This window comes from Oratosquilla oratoria, chromosome 41 (assembly GCF_046742065.1).
Source record: "Oratosquilla oratoria isolate Oo_2021 chromosome 41, ASM4674206v1, whole genome shotgun sequence".
In the NCBI taxonomy this organism is placed as follows: domain Eukaryota; kingdom Metazoa; phylum Arthropoda; class Malacostraca; order Stomatopoda; family Squillidae; genus Oratosquilla; species Oratosquilla oratoria.
Window position 1 is genome coordinate 21,067,298 of NC_134817.1, and position 12,398 is coordinate 21,079,695.

The following is a 12,398-nucleotide window of genomic DNA, read 5'->3' on the forward strand; positions in this document are numbered from 1 at the left end:
GCGGTCAACAAAATAATGTCAAGAGCGGTCGGACAAAATAACGCCAACTGTCCTTCCTTGACCCAACCATTTCAAGGGCATGTAACCTGAGTCCCCCCACTTTCCCCATCCCCTTTTATGTACCCCTCACTACCTCATATATACCTGTACCTTAATTTCTTGTAAGCATTCTGCTGAAGAGGACTACAGATAGTAGTCGGAATATACAGTTCCCTGTACTTCCGTTATTATTTCTCCGATAGTGGGTTTATAGTGAACCTTTATAAATGCATGTAACCTGAGTCCCCCCCTACTTTCCCCCATCCCCTTTTATGTACCCCTCACTACCTCATATATACCTGTACCTTAATTTCTTGTAAGCATTCTGCTGAAGAGGACTACAGATAGCAGTCGAAATATACAGTTCCCTGTACATCCGTTATTATTTCTCCGATAGTGGGTTTATAGTGAACATTTATAAATGTGTTATAACATACCAATTTCCAATATAGATATATTACAAAGATATCCTATTACACATTCATCCCACTTTCACATTAAAGAATTGAAATTATAATTAATTGAGTATTCAGGAATGGCGATCATACGACTCTCACGGAAACTTCGAGAATAATTACACATACATACGAACATACTTCCAATTACGCATTGCTTTCCTAATTCTTAAGGTTGAATATTTTGCCATAGATTATAAAATGGACATACAATACGGCCCGGGTACGGACAGTTGCTCACCGAACAAGTGATAAATAGGACATTTGTTCACCAAATGATTATTTTAGTTATATTGAAGTTTATTACAGCAACAATATACAAACCTAATAACACAATATACAGGATTTTTCAGTTAGATTGAAGTTTATTACAGCAATATTACAGGATTTTTTGTTATATTGAAATTTATTACAGCAATAATACACAAACAATATACAAACTTTCATATTTTAGTTATTAATTAATTATAAAATTCAATACCAATTTCTTCCATCAATATATAATGATTACAGTTTTACAACAGGTGCAGTAAGTGGGTTTATTGTCCTTTGTGGTTTACAAGTCCAGTCTAATGGTGTGGCCAACTGCATTTAGAAAGTTGGTTGTTGTGTGTTGTTGCATGTTTTTGATTGGTGCAGCGGAGTTTGCGCACCCCATCGATGTTTACAGGGATCGTAGGTGGGTAGGGCAGTACCATATACGGTATACGAGGGTATCTTCCTCCTCCTCCTAGCGGTACCTTTTATCAAGGTTACTGGGTAGATACCAAATAAGGTTAACGCACAGTGTCTCATAGATTCTTTTGTCTTTTTCCTTAGTCCTGTTTTTATTTTCTTAATAGTCTTTTTTTAGTTTTTTTTAATTGCTATCAGTTAGGATAATGAAAATAAATGTTATCTTATAATTAGTATTTTATTATAAATGTGATATAGATGATGTTACAATTTATTTGTTGGTTAGTGCATGAACAATATATATAATAAGATAAAACATATATGTGAGTACAATAATTAGATAAAACATATATATTGGTTAGTACAGTACATAATATTCATTTAAAACAGTTATCATTAGTATGAAAAAAACAATACAATTATTGATTGAATTTTTTAATTTTTGTTTCTGAATCTTCTCCGTCATGTTTGCGTTTTTTCGGTGTCAGAACCACCGCCGCCTCGTCGGGGATGGTTTCACTTTAAGTCTATTTTTCTTTTAGGACCGACCAATATTAGTCGGATGTCTTTGGGAATTAACACTTCAGTTGCAAAATGTTCTATTACCTGTAGATATTTATCATACCAGAGATCATTTTGCAAACCCACCCCACTTCCCATGGGGAAGATAATGCTCGTTATAACAACACCATTGAGGATTTTATGGCTTAAGTATCGCCATAGTTTTTCCAATCCCTGTTTGAACGCGGCTGTCCTGTTGGGTAAAGTGTCTTCTTTGAGAAGTTCCACATTTTTTTTTTATCTACGGAACTGTTTATTTTCTTCTGGTTGTTCTTGTCTTCAGTGCAAGCCCCTGAACCATAGTGCGACGTCAGAGCCGCAATAATAATTTCCCCCGCTCGTGCATAAATTTTGCGTCATGTGTGGCCCTCTGCGTACTGTGCAAAGCAGCTCTTTGGAGAGTCGGAAGTGCTCGTGCTTAGTTTCAAGAGAGGCTGCAACTCCATAGGGTTTGAGGTCGACGCAGTTTGTCACGAATGCAATGACGGTATCTTGTCTTTTGTATTCGTTTTCTGTTATTTGTCGAGCTTCGTAGAGAATGTCGGGGGAGCCCATTGCGATGGAAAGGGGGAAAGAGTCTATGTCAGTGTGTGTGTGCAGAAGTGAGAGTGCGCTCCCGTTTTATTCTGTTTTCAAGGTCGATTATATCGTTGTCGTTGCGACCTTGCTCCACAGTTCCAAACATTTTGAATTCCAACACTCTCGTAAATGTTCCCACCATAATCTTACAACGTTCGAAAGTTGTAATGATATTTTCGTAATCGATATATTTTTTTTTTAAATGTACAAGTTTCCCATCCACTTCAGGTTGTGTGAAAAGATTAGGATTTGTGTGCTCCATTAATCTTTCGTAAAGATCGAACAAATGAGTAATAATTAACACCTTTTTAGCTAAATATGCATTTTTCGTTTGCACGCGATATAATTTATTAATATGCGCGTTTAACGTATTTTCTTCTCTGGTGACGTCTTGTCCAATCATGTTGCCTCTCCGTCGCTTGTCCTCTCGAATAATGTTGTAGATTGCACAAATTGCGTTTATATATACTCTTCTTCGATGGACATGTTCGATCATGTAGTTATTTGTAAGGATGATGGAATCTCTTTGTTGATATTAATAAGCAATCCATTGACAGCTCTTCTTTCTTTTTGTTATATTATTGTGTTGCTTTGATTTATTCATATTATTCGCTTTATATGATTTAGAGGATGCTGGGTATAATGTCGTAACACGACGAATGCGACATAATGCCGAAATATGCATTTCACTGATCATTCGGTCATGTGTGCCTTTTATATTAGTGGCACTTGACTAATCATGACTAAAAGAGGTTGTTTGAAGATGGATATTGTTTTAAAGAAAATCTAACTCGGCATTAAATACGATATTTCCCAAATCACTCGACCCATCATGGCCGCTCGGCATGAGTTTCTTCTTTAACATAATAATGAAGATAAAACAACTTAAACAACAGATATGAGTTACAAAGTAGAGAACAATGTGTATTTATAGTGAAACAGTGAGGTAGAATCCTCTTTAATAAACAATTTTCCAAATTACAACATTTCCCATGGTCAATGGTCACCAGACTGTATTTCTTCTTTTGCTATACATTAGCGGTGGACAAAAATCACCAAGGTCCATGCAACGCCGGACATGTGACCTGAGCCACCAAGATCCGAGCATGCGTGCCGGGCATGTGACCTGAGCCCCCGTCCCTTCTTGCTACCTCACTGTTTCACTATAAATACACATTGTTCTCTACTTTGTAACTCATATCTGCTGAAGAGGATCACAGTAAGTGATCGAAATATACAGATCTCTCTATCTTCGCTTATTCTTCTCCGAAAGTGGGTCATCAGTATTATATATCAATGTATTTTAATATATATTCTCATAACTGTATATGTAAGTATATGTTTATGTATTTCAATATATATAAAATTTTCATGTTTGCAGTGAAACAAAAAACTTTTTTCACAAATGATTTATTCAAACAAGTATATAAATGTCTGTACTGTATGCAGTATCATTTCGGTAAGGTAAGGTAAGATATTAATTGCTTTGCATGTGATGGAATATAAGAGGAGAGCTGCTAATCTGAATAATGTTGGGGGATTTTGTCCAGCCTTGCTCAATTTTGTGGAGGGATTCTGTCCAGGAGGTATTTTGTCCGGGGGGATTGTGTCCGGGAGGGATTATGTCCCGGATCCCTCTATTCCACTAAGGGATATTCATCGTCGAAAAAATGTGAATAACTATCATGAAAATATACTTTAAGAGAATTTACTAGTTCTCGGTTCACATGATTAACACTGTCTATCGGAACTGTTGTAGTTGTACTTTCCCTAGGTATATACTTTAGTATTTCTGTATATGAATTTCCAGATTTACCTAGTAATGTTATAGAGGAATTTTTATCATGCAATTAATACAGGGCCTGGGGGAAGAGAATATTTATTAAGCAAACCTCGTACTGCTTGCTATTATTCAATATTAGAGGTTGTATGCGATTTGTAAATCGAGCAGTACTATTTTTTAGATATATATCCGAACTTCCTAGTGAAAATATATATAAGTTTGTCTCTTGTGGAAACGGCCATGTAAGAACAATTAATTGGGACAACATTTTGGTAGTAGTTGCCATTTTCAGACACTTTAGAAAGTTACTGGTCATGATTATGGAACAAATCATTCGTTGCATTGAAGTCTTTCAATTAATCTTTTGAATACTCTAGTGGCACATCGGTAGGTAGTTTCGTAACGGCCGGATTTGATTGCTTGTTGGTTGTAGTTTACTTATAATATTATTTTTTTTCCAGCGGCCATTGCCGATTTTGGGACTGGCTTTTAATTTACCATGTAGTGTGTGTTTGCCATGTAATATGTGTTTATCATGTAATGTGTGTTGTCTTTTATTTTTTTTTTCTTATTATTATTTCTTGTGAGAAAAATAAATAAAAGACACATTTTTTTCTTCTTATTTTTCTTTTGGCTCACTGACCGTTATATATTCCACGCATCTGACGAAAGGGAGTTAATTCTATTAAAGAACTGGGGGAATTTACTCTACCTGGTTCCCGACCCCACTGTGCGTACAGCTAATTCCTGACCCAACCATCACCCCGAGGATATCTCACTGTCAGAATGGTCACTCCACCACACTCCGGGGGTGAGAAGTCTTCAGGTAGTAAGGAACCACAGGTGTTGGCTATTATTACATCCCCCCGCCCCCACCCCCCACCCCGAGGTCCCTTGGGAGCTTCTGACCGTATTAATGTGGGATTCGAGCGATACACCGCTTGTCAGTCAGCCATCACGTTCCTTCGAATAGGGTTTCGTCCCGCTCCAAATTGCTTCGCCACACTTTATCGCCTTTACTTCACAGTTCCTGATACAGGATCGATGAACTGTAAGTTTGATCTTGGTAACGCATATTATGGAATCGTTATTGTGTCGTGTGCATGGGGAAAATCAGGAATACGGTTGTCTATTAACCGCCCAGCCCTGGAGGACTCGTGATGAATGTGAGCGATCGTGCAAGTTGCTATCACCAGCGTGGAGGAGGTGGGTGGAATGACGTCATGATGACCTGCGCAATATTTTTTCCCGTTGGTGCGCAGAGCCACACCGTGGTCCCAGGTTCTAGCCTTAGACTCCGAACACACAGGACACGCTAAGCGTCTTGTGGTGCAAGTTTTTTTTCCACCAGTTGAGAGGCTAGCATACCCCGGCGTCAACAATGTGACTTGTGACTGCGCCATACAGCTGAATAAAATCCCCTGGCGCCTGAATGCGCGTTGAGTTCGTCATATTACTCAAGTGTTGACAGTCAATCAACTCGGCCATCCTGAGTCCACTGCTGAACAAAGGCCTCCTTCATAGCATTCCAGGATTCCGGGTACGGACAGTTGCTCACTGGATAATTGCTCACCGGATAGTTGCTCACTGGATAATTGCTCACTGGATAATTGCTCACCGGATAGTTGCTCACCGGAGAAGTGACAAATAGGACACTTGCTCACCAAAGATTGTTTTACTCTTCTTGAACTTGATAACAAACAATATATAGGATTTTTTAGTTATATTTAGGTTTATTACAGCAATAATACACAAACAATATCCAAACTTTCATATTTTAGTTTTTAATAATTATAAAATTCAATACAAGTTCAAGAAAAGTAAAAAAAAATATTTGGTGAGCAAGTGTCCTATTTGTCACTTCTCCGGTGAGCGATTGTCCGGTGAGCAACTGTCCTACACCCCCATGGTTCACACGACCGTGGCAACCTCTGCCACGTCACTCCCGCAAACTTCTCAATCTCGTCTCTCCACCTCCTGCCTGGTCTCCCTCTTCCATGCTTCCCATCTCGCGGCGTCCAATCAGCAACACACTTGCAATGGAAGCAAAGCTAAGGACGGCACAGAGGAGAATGGAGTGATCAATGATAGGAATAACGCTGAGAGGCCGAGAGAGAGAGCAGACTAGAGTGAAAGATATTGTGGAGGCGGTAATAGAGAGAGGAAGTGGAATAGGGTGTAAGCTCCATATTCTTAAAAAAATGTTAGGATGAATGTCTGGATTCAGCTTTCACTTTTCTCTTGTGTATACAATGTACTCAAGTACTCGGAGCATCTGAGTACACCGAACACTTGAGTATACTGAGTACTTGTACACCGAACACTTGAATATGGTGTCCGGACATAATTCCTCCTGGACACAATCCCCCGGACAAAATCCCTCCGGACAATATCCCTCCTGGACAGAATCCCCCCTAGACAATATCCCCCCTGGACAGAATCCCTCCTAGAGTATATGTTTATTTATGTATTTTAATATGTTAATGTGTCTATATATTAATGTATTTTAATATATATTCTCATATAATATTTGACTGTATATGTGAGCATATGTTTATGTATTTTAATATATATAATATTTTCATATATGTTTGTTAGGTGTAGTAGCGAAGCAAAAAACTTTTTTTTATAAATTATTTATTCAAACAAGTATATAAATGTCTGTACTGTATTCATTAGCACATCTGTAAGGTAAAGTAAGATGTTAATTGCTTTGCATGTGATGGTATATAATGGGAGAGCTGCTAATCTTAATAATTACGGGGGATTTTGTCCAGCCCGCTCACTTTTGTGGAGGGATTCTGTCCAGGAGGGATATTGTCCGGGGGGATTGTGTCCGGGAGGGATTATGTCCCGGATCCCAAAACACACCCGGACGTAACACCCCCTAATATATTTAACCAGAAAAGAATATAACGTATTGACTACGCAACTATTGTCACTTAGTTCTAAAGCTTCCCCATATTATCTATCACCGCCATCACACCACCACAACCTGCACATTACTGCCTCCGGCACATCACCACTACCACCACCATCGTCAACATCACTACCACTCTCATCACCATCGCTAACAACAGCATCATTAGTACCACCAGCACATCACCACCGCGGGTAAAATATATTAGGGGGTGTTTTGTCCGGATACGGTATGTAGCGTGTAAGGGACCGTTGGGGCCAGGTGACAGTTGTTCCACGACAAATGCTCACAAATATTTACATGTTTCTTTTATTTACTATGACCCAAATAACAACAAACTACATTCTCATATACTTTAGAAGATTATTCGTTTATGATGGGATCATAGTGAAACAAATTTGAAAAACTACTAATTATATACCTGTAACAAGCAAGATTTCTTTCAGCTTGATGTACTTTGGGAAATTCATTGGAACAGCTTGACGAACTTTGGTACGTGCGTCAAGCTGCCCCAATGGCCTTAACAAATTAACTACCTTACACCTGGTTCAGTACACAAAATTGATCTAAGTGGCTTTAAAACAACCCCATCATGGAAGTAATAGTGAGTAATAAAGGAAAATAGAAGATTTGCTTCCAAGGATCATGTATACAAAACAGATTGTAAGATCAACTACTATCAGAAGACGTGTTAATAGATCATCTTTTTCTAAAGGTACATAAACAACCAGCCTTGATATGGTTAGTCCTATACCAGCTAATGACCACAACCACGCTCCTGATTCTGCATCTATTTCAGCCACAAAATACATCAACAACACGAAAATGAAAACAGAAACAGAAGATAGACCTAGCCAAATTTACAGCAATAACCTGGGTAGCTTATCGGTTGAAGGAAAGATGTTACTTCCAAGTGAGGGCATCATAAAGAGAACTTTGGGTAACCAAATATCAAAAATCTATCCACAAGTACCAGACCGACTCGAGGATCTGAAACTTACTGGAGAATGGAAAACTACTGCAACCTTCTGAGCCCAGGCCATTTTTGTTCGACATTGAACCAGACACTGGCAACCGTATCATTGCGTTTGGTTCTGATGAATTCCTTCGGTTACTTTCTTCTGCTGATACATATGGATGCCAAGTATGCAACGGCTCCATCGGGATTTCTACAGCTTTAATACGCGCCCCAAGTGAAAATACTGTAGTTTCTGCTGTTTTTGTTTGTCTGCAGACTGAGACACAAGATACATATGAAACCCTACTACAAGCAGTCACTGCCACAAGATTGAGATCTACCCAGGCCCAACAGTCATAAATATTGACTTCGAGTAGGCGGTCATCCAAGCTATCGGCAATGTTTTTGGACCTGAAACACGCATAACAAGGTTATTTCTATCACCTGACTCGAAGTACCTGTAGAAAAATACAGGACCTTGGCCTCACCAACCACTATGTAGAGCGTGAACACTTTCGTGTTCAAGTGGATCAAAGGCTTTAACAAGGGTGATGTAAACAAGGTCATCATATTAAAACAACATGGCAGGACTCGCAGTAATGGATTTAAACTGGACAAATTTAGATTCAAGAAGGAAATAGGCAAGAATTTGTTTACTAATATGGTGGTCTACGAATGGAATAGACTTCCAACCATGTAGTAAGCGTTGAAACCATCAGTTGTTTTAAGAAACGATTAGGCAACTTTATGGATGGGGATGACAGGTGGTGATGGATACGGAGCTGCCTCGTGTAGGCCTTATGAACTCTTGCAGTCTCCTTCATTTTTATGTTCTTTGTCATTTTTTGTGGACAGATCGACTCATTGGCATTTATTCCAGTTGAAGATGTTCCAGCGGGAATGCAGTTACTCAAGGCTAGATGTCCTGATGAGGTGGCTCCCCTGCTAGAGTTCTTTGACCAAACCTATGTTTCTGGTACATAAGCCCAGAGAAAACGGAATTCTAGCCAGGCATTCCAGCAGTAAACCTAAAGCGGGCCATACACGATCAATATTATTGCGCAATATTCCGTATTGTACAATATTAGTGATGGTACAGGGATGGTACTGAAGAATTACAAACTGAATTGTCGCTCATCATTCTTGTCAGACATGTCGACGGTCTTCAATACCATCTCTACACTGTAAACAATATTGTACAATCCGAAATATCGCGCAATAATATTGATCGTGTAGGGCCCGCTTTAGGCGTTACAGCAAGATTTCCTCCAGAACTTTGGAACGTACATCAAACCACCACGAATGACTGTCCAAAAACCAACAACCTATGTGAAGGCTGGAACAACAAGTTTTATCATTTTGTTGGCTACCAGCATCCATCTATCTAGAAACTTACAAGAACAATTAAGAATTAAGATGATGTCGTGAGTGCAGTGATAGCAAGGGACTCTGTTGGTGCACCACCCAAGAAGAAAACAAAGAGAGAGTATATGTTGATCTACAAGAAAGACTAAAGAATTCATGCAGATACTACACAGAAGGAAGGAACAACCTTCCATTGCGTATTTTATCCAAGGCTTGACAACTGTTTCCAGCACTTTAGTGTATCCATCAGCATAAGCCCTAGGGTGTAGGACAGTTGCTCACAGGAGAAGTGACAAATAGGACATTTGCTCACCAAAGGATTATTTTTTACTTTTCTTTAACTTAATAACAAATAATATACAGGATTTTTTTAGTTATATTGTATTATATAAAATAATCCTTTGGTGAGCAAATGTCCTATTTGTCACTTCTCCGGTGAGCAACTGTCTGTACCCGTAAGCCCTAATACTCTGACCAAAGATATGAGGTAGCATAACATGATCTTCGTTGCCAACAACTCCTATAACCATCACAGTTGCTGGAAATTTAGTGTGTATTACCTTGGGAACCTCGTATAATTTCTTCTGTTAAACTTTTGATCTTGGTCGAAGTTCTTATTGTCGCCAAAAAAAAAAAAAAAAAAAAGATATATATATATATATATACATATATATATATATATACATATATATATATATATGTATGTATGTATGTATGTATATCCCATCCTCGTACGGATGCTAAGCAATTTTTTTTTAAAGGCATGAACTGACATTTCCTTAGCACCACAGTTCAGATAAGCCACTATGTCAACAGAAGCTCTCTGGCAATGCCCCTAATTGATTTTCCAGGATCATCATTGTCTTGAACTTGTCGAGTTCTTACAGCAGGAGAGCATTGCTTGGCCAATTGTCAGAATGTCACCCCCCTCTCCTTTCCAAGATTGTTTCAAAAGGTGCATTCTAAATAATATGCAAATATTACTAAAAATGTAGATTCCAGCAGCCAACAAAAAAAAAGGCATTAATTCAAAGAAAAATGCAAAAGAAAAACATGTTTCTGTGGACATATACGAGTATAACATCACCATAGGTGATGATATTCTAACGCTTGCGAAATTATCGCACGGCGTAACACTCTTCTAATCCTAAGATTAACTTGGGTCAGCACAGGTATTCCAGCCCAAGGTGACAGGCAAGTTAGGCCAAAACCTATAATTGCTTTCCTTACCCCGTAAAATTACTGTCGTCAATTTACCCCCAGAAAACCCAAAATTCCCTGGGGGTGAATTTCACCCCTAATGAAAACCCCTGCTAGTGGCTATTCCTACACGAACTTTGTGATGGAAGGAGTCTACCTGGAATAACCCGCGCACCTTGTATATGCGTCCTTAGGGGGAATGACTAATGTAGTCACGTAGAGACGCCGTTGAGTCAGGCCGTGCCAGAACGTTTCGGCCATGTTTTCTACCTCGTGCATTTCTGTCTCTGAAATGTAGAAATTTGGATGTCACTATTAATTATAGAATAAAATTATGTGCACGAGGAAATGTATTATTTTCTGTTGATGGTGCTATCTAAATATTAAAGAGATTTTTTTTATTATCACATTCGACTTGTAACTATTTCTTGTCCGTTTTCTAGAAATTTGAGCGGAGAACAACGCGGGACGACCCTGTCCAGAAGGATCGAAAAGCGGAGTGATTGCACCAACGCTAACAAGGAACCTGACGAAGCTAAAGGCGGAAAACAGGTACCCAACTTACACCATGATACTAGAGGAAAACGCAGCCAACATGTACCAAGGTAAAGAAAGGTCAGTCTCGCACAATTCCTCCTCCTCCTCCTATTCTATTCTCCGTATTTTCTTCTTCATGTCGCTTCTTAGGCTCGCACATAAGCTTAGGTACACGCACATTAGTTTTGATTTTACGCAGCGTTGCAAAAGTGGTCTGCGCACGCTTGTGGATTACTATCGCTATTATCGCCAGCAAAACAGTTTGGTTGCAGTTTACTCTAAAATTAAGTGATAATGATATCGTAACACACCGACTTGTGGCATTTTGTAAAAAAATAAATATTAGTTTTGGTTGCATAAACGGCTAAGAATGCTGCGGAATGGGTCCTTCAAATTGAAATTTAAGGATGACATTGACAAGCTTATCTTACTCAGAACGGTGAGGCAAAAATGGCCATAGTCGATGATGATATAACTGTTGATCAAGTTACCGCATAGCTGAATAAAAGCGTCATTTTTATTTAGAAGTAACTTAGAAAATGTGTCGCAATAGGTGTTCCGTTGTGCATCTGAAATTTCATTTTAGTTGCGTCCCCATTGTTCTCGACATTGCTGCCGTTTTGTCATTATTGTTATCATCATTGTTACAACGTAACTGCCACTACAATTACAGAATATCTTGCTCGAACATGGCCTGATGTATATCCATGCTTTGTTGACGCATTTTTGACCAAGTATGATATTTTATAAATTCTTGTCATGTTATCATCTATATAGTATGTGGCTCAAGTTGTGTGCATGTGCATTGTGTTGGTAATTCTGTGTATTTTTGTACTCAAATATGAGTTCGTATGTGTCTGCATGTTATATATACGGGTACTTACACACGTTAATAGTGCAGTCACACGGTCCTTTATATTTGACCAAAGGAAGAACAGTGTAGATTTATGAAATTGCCGGCAGCCGGAGCAAATGCAAGTCGTCAAAAAATGAGTAATTGGAAACTGCTTCCTAAACATGTCCGGCTGTGGGTGTAAATGATGTAATAAACCACTACTACCTCTTCCAGTAGGATGAATGTGAGGGTTGTTTGGTAAATGTGATTGAATATACGTTATCAACTGTCAGTTTTTACCGTGAATTGATGTCTACTGCGTATTTGAAGTTTCAGTCCATCTTGGTGTTTTAAGTTTCTCCATCACACAAGGATCTATCCTTCCCAGAACAGAAAAGTCGTTGGTGGGGGGGGGGGGGGTTAGCAAGTAATTTGGCGCTCAGATTGGCGGCAAAATGGTATTTTAACATTCGAACTATTGCTTGTTAGAT

At 38.8% G+C, this 12,398-nt stretch overlaps 1 protein-coding gene across 10 annotated transcripts in view; it reads left to right on the forward strand.

The window, feature by feature from the left end:
• The window catches only part of LOC143021020 (uncharacterized), a 162,103-nt gene that overhangs the window by 116,820 nt on the left and 32,885 nt on the right, over positions 1-12,398 (forward strand). For 6 of the 10 annotated variants that reach the window (XM_076178175.1, XM_076178180.1, XM_076178177.1 and 3 more), the window contains exon 3: positions 10,979-11,150. Coding sequence is in view for 2 of the 10 variants with exons in the window: in XM_076178172.1 (XP_076034287.1) it covers positions 11,104-11,140 (37 nt within the window). In the remaining 8 variants the exon portion in view is untranslated. The remainder of the gene's footprint in view (positions 1-10,978; positions 11,151-12,398) is intronic. The other 4 variants (XM_076178172.1, XM_076178176.1, XM_076178178.1 and 1 more) reach the window with 1 other exon arrangement.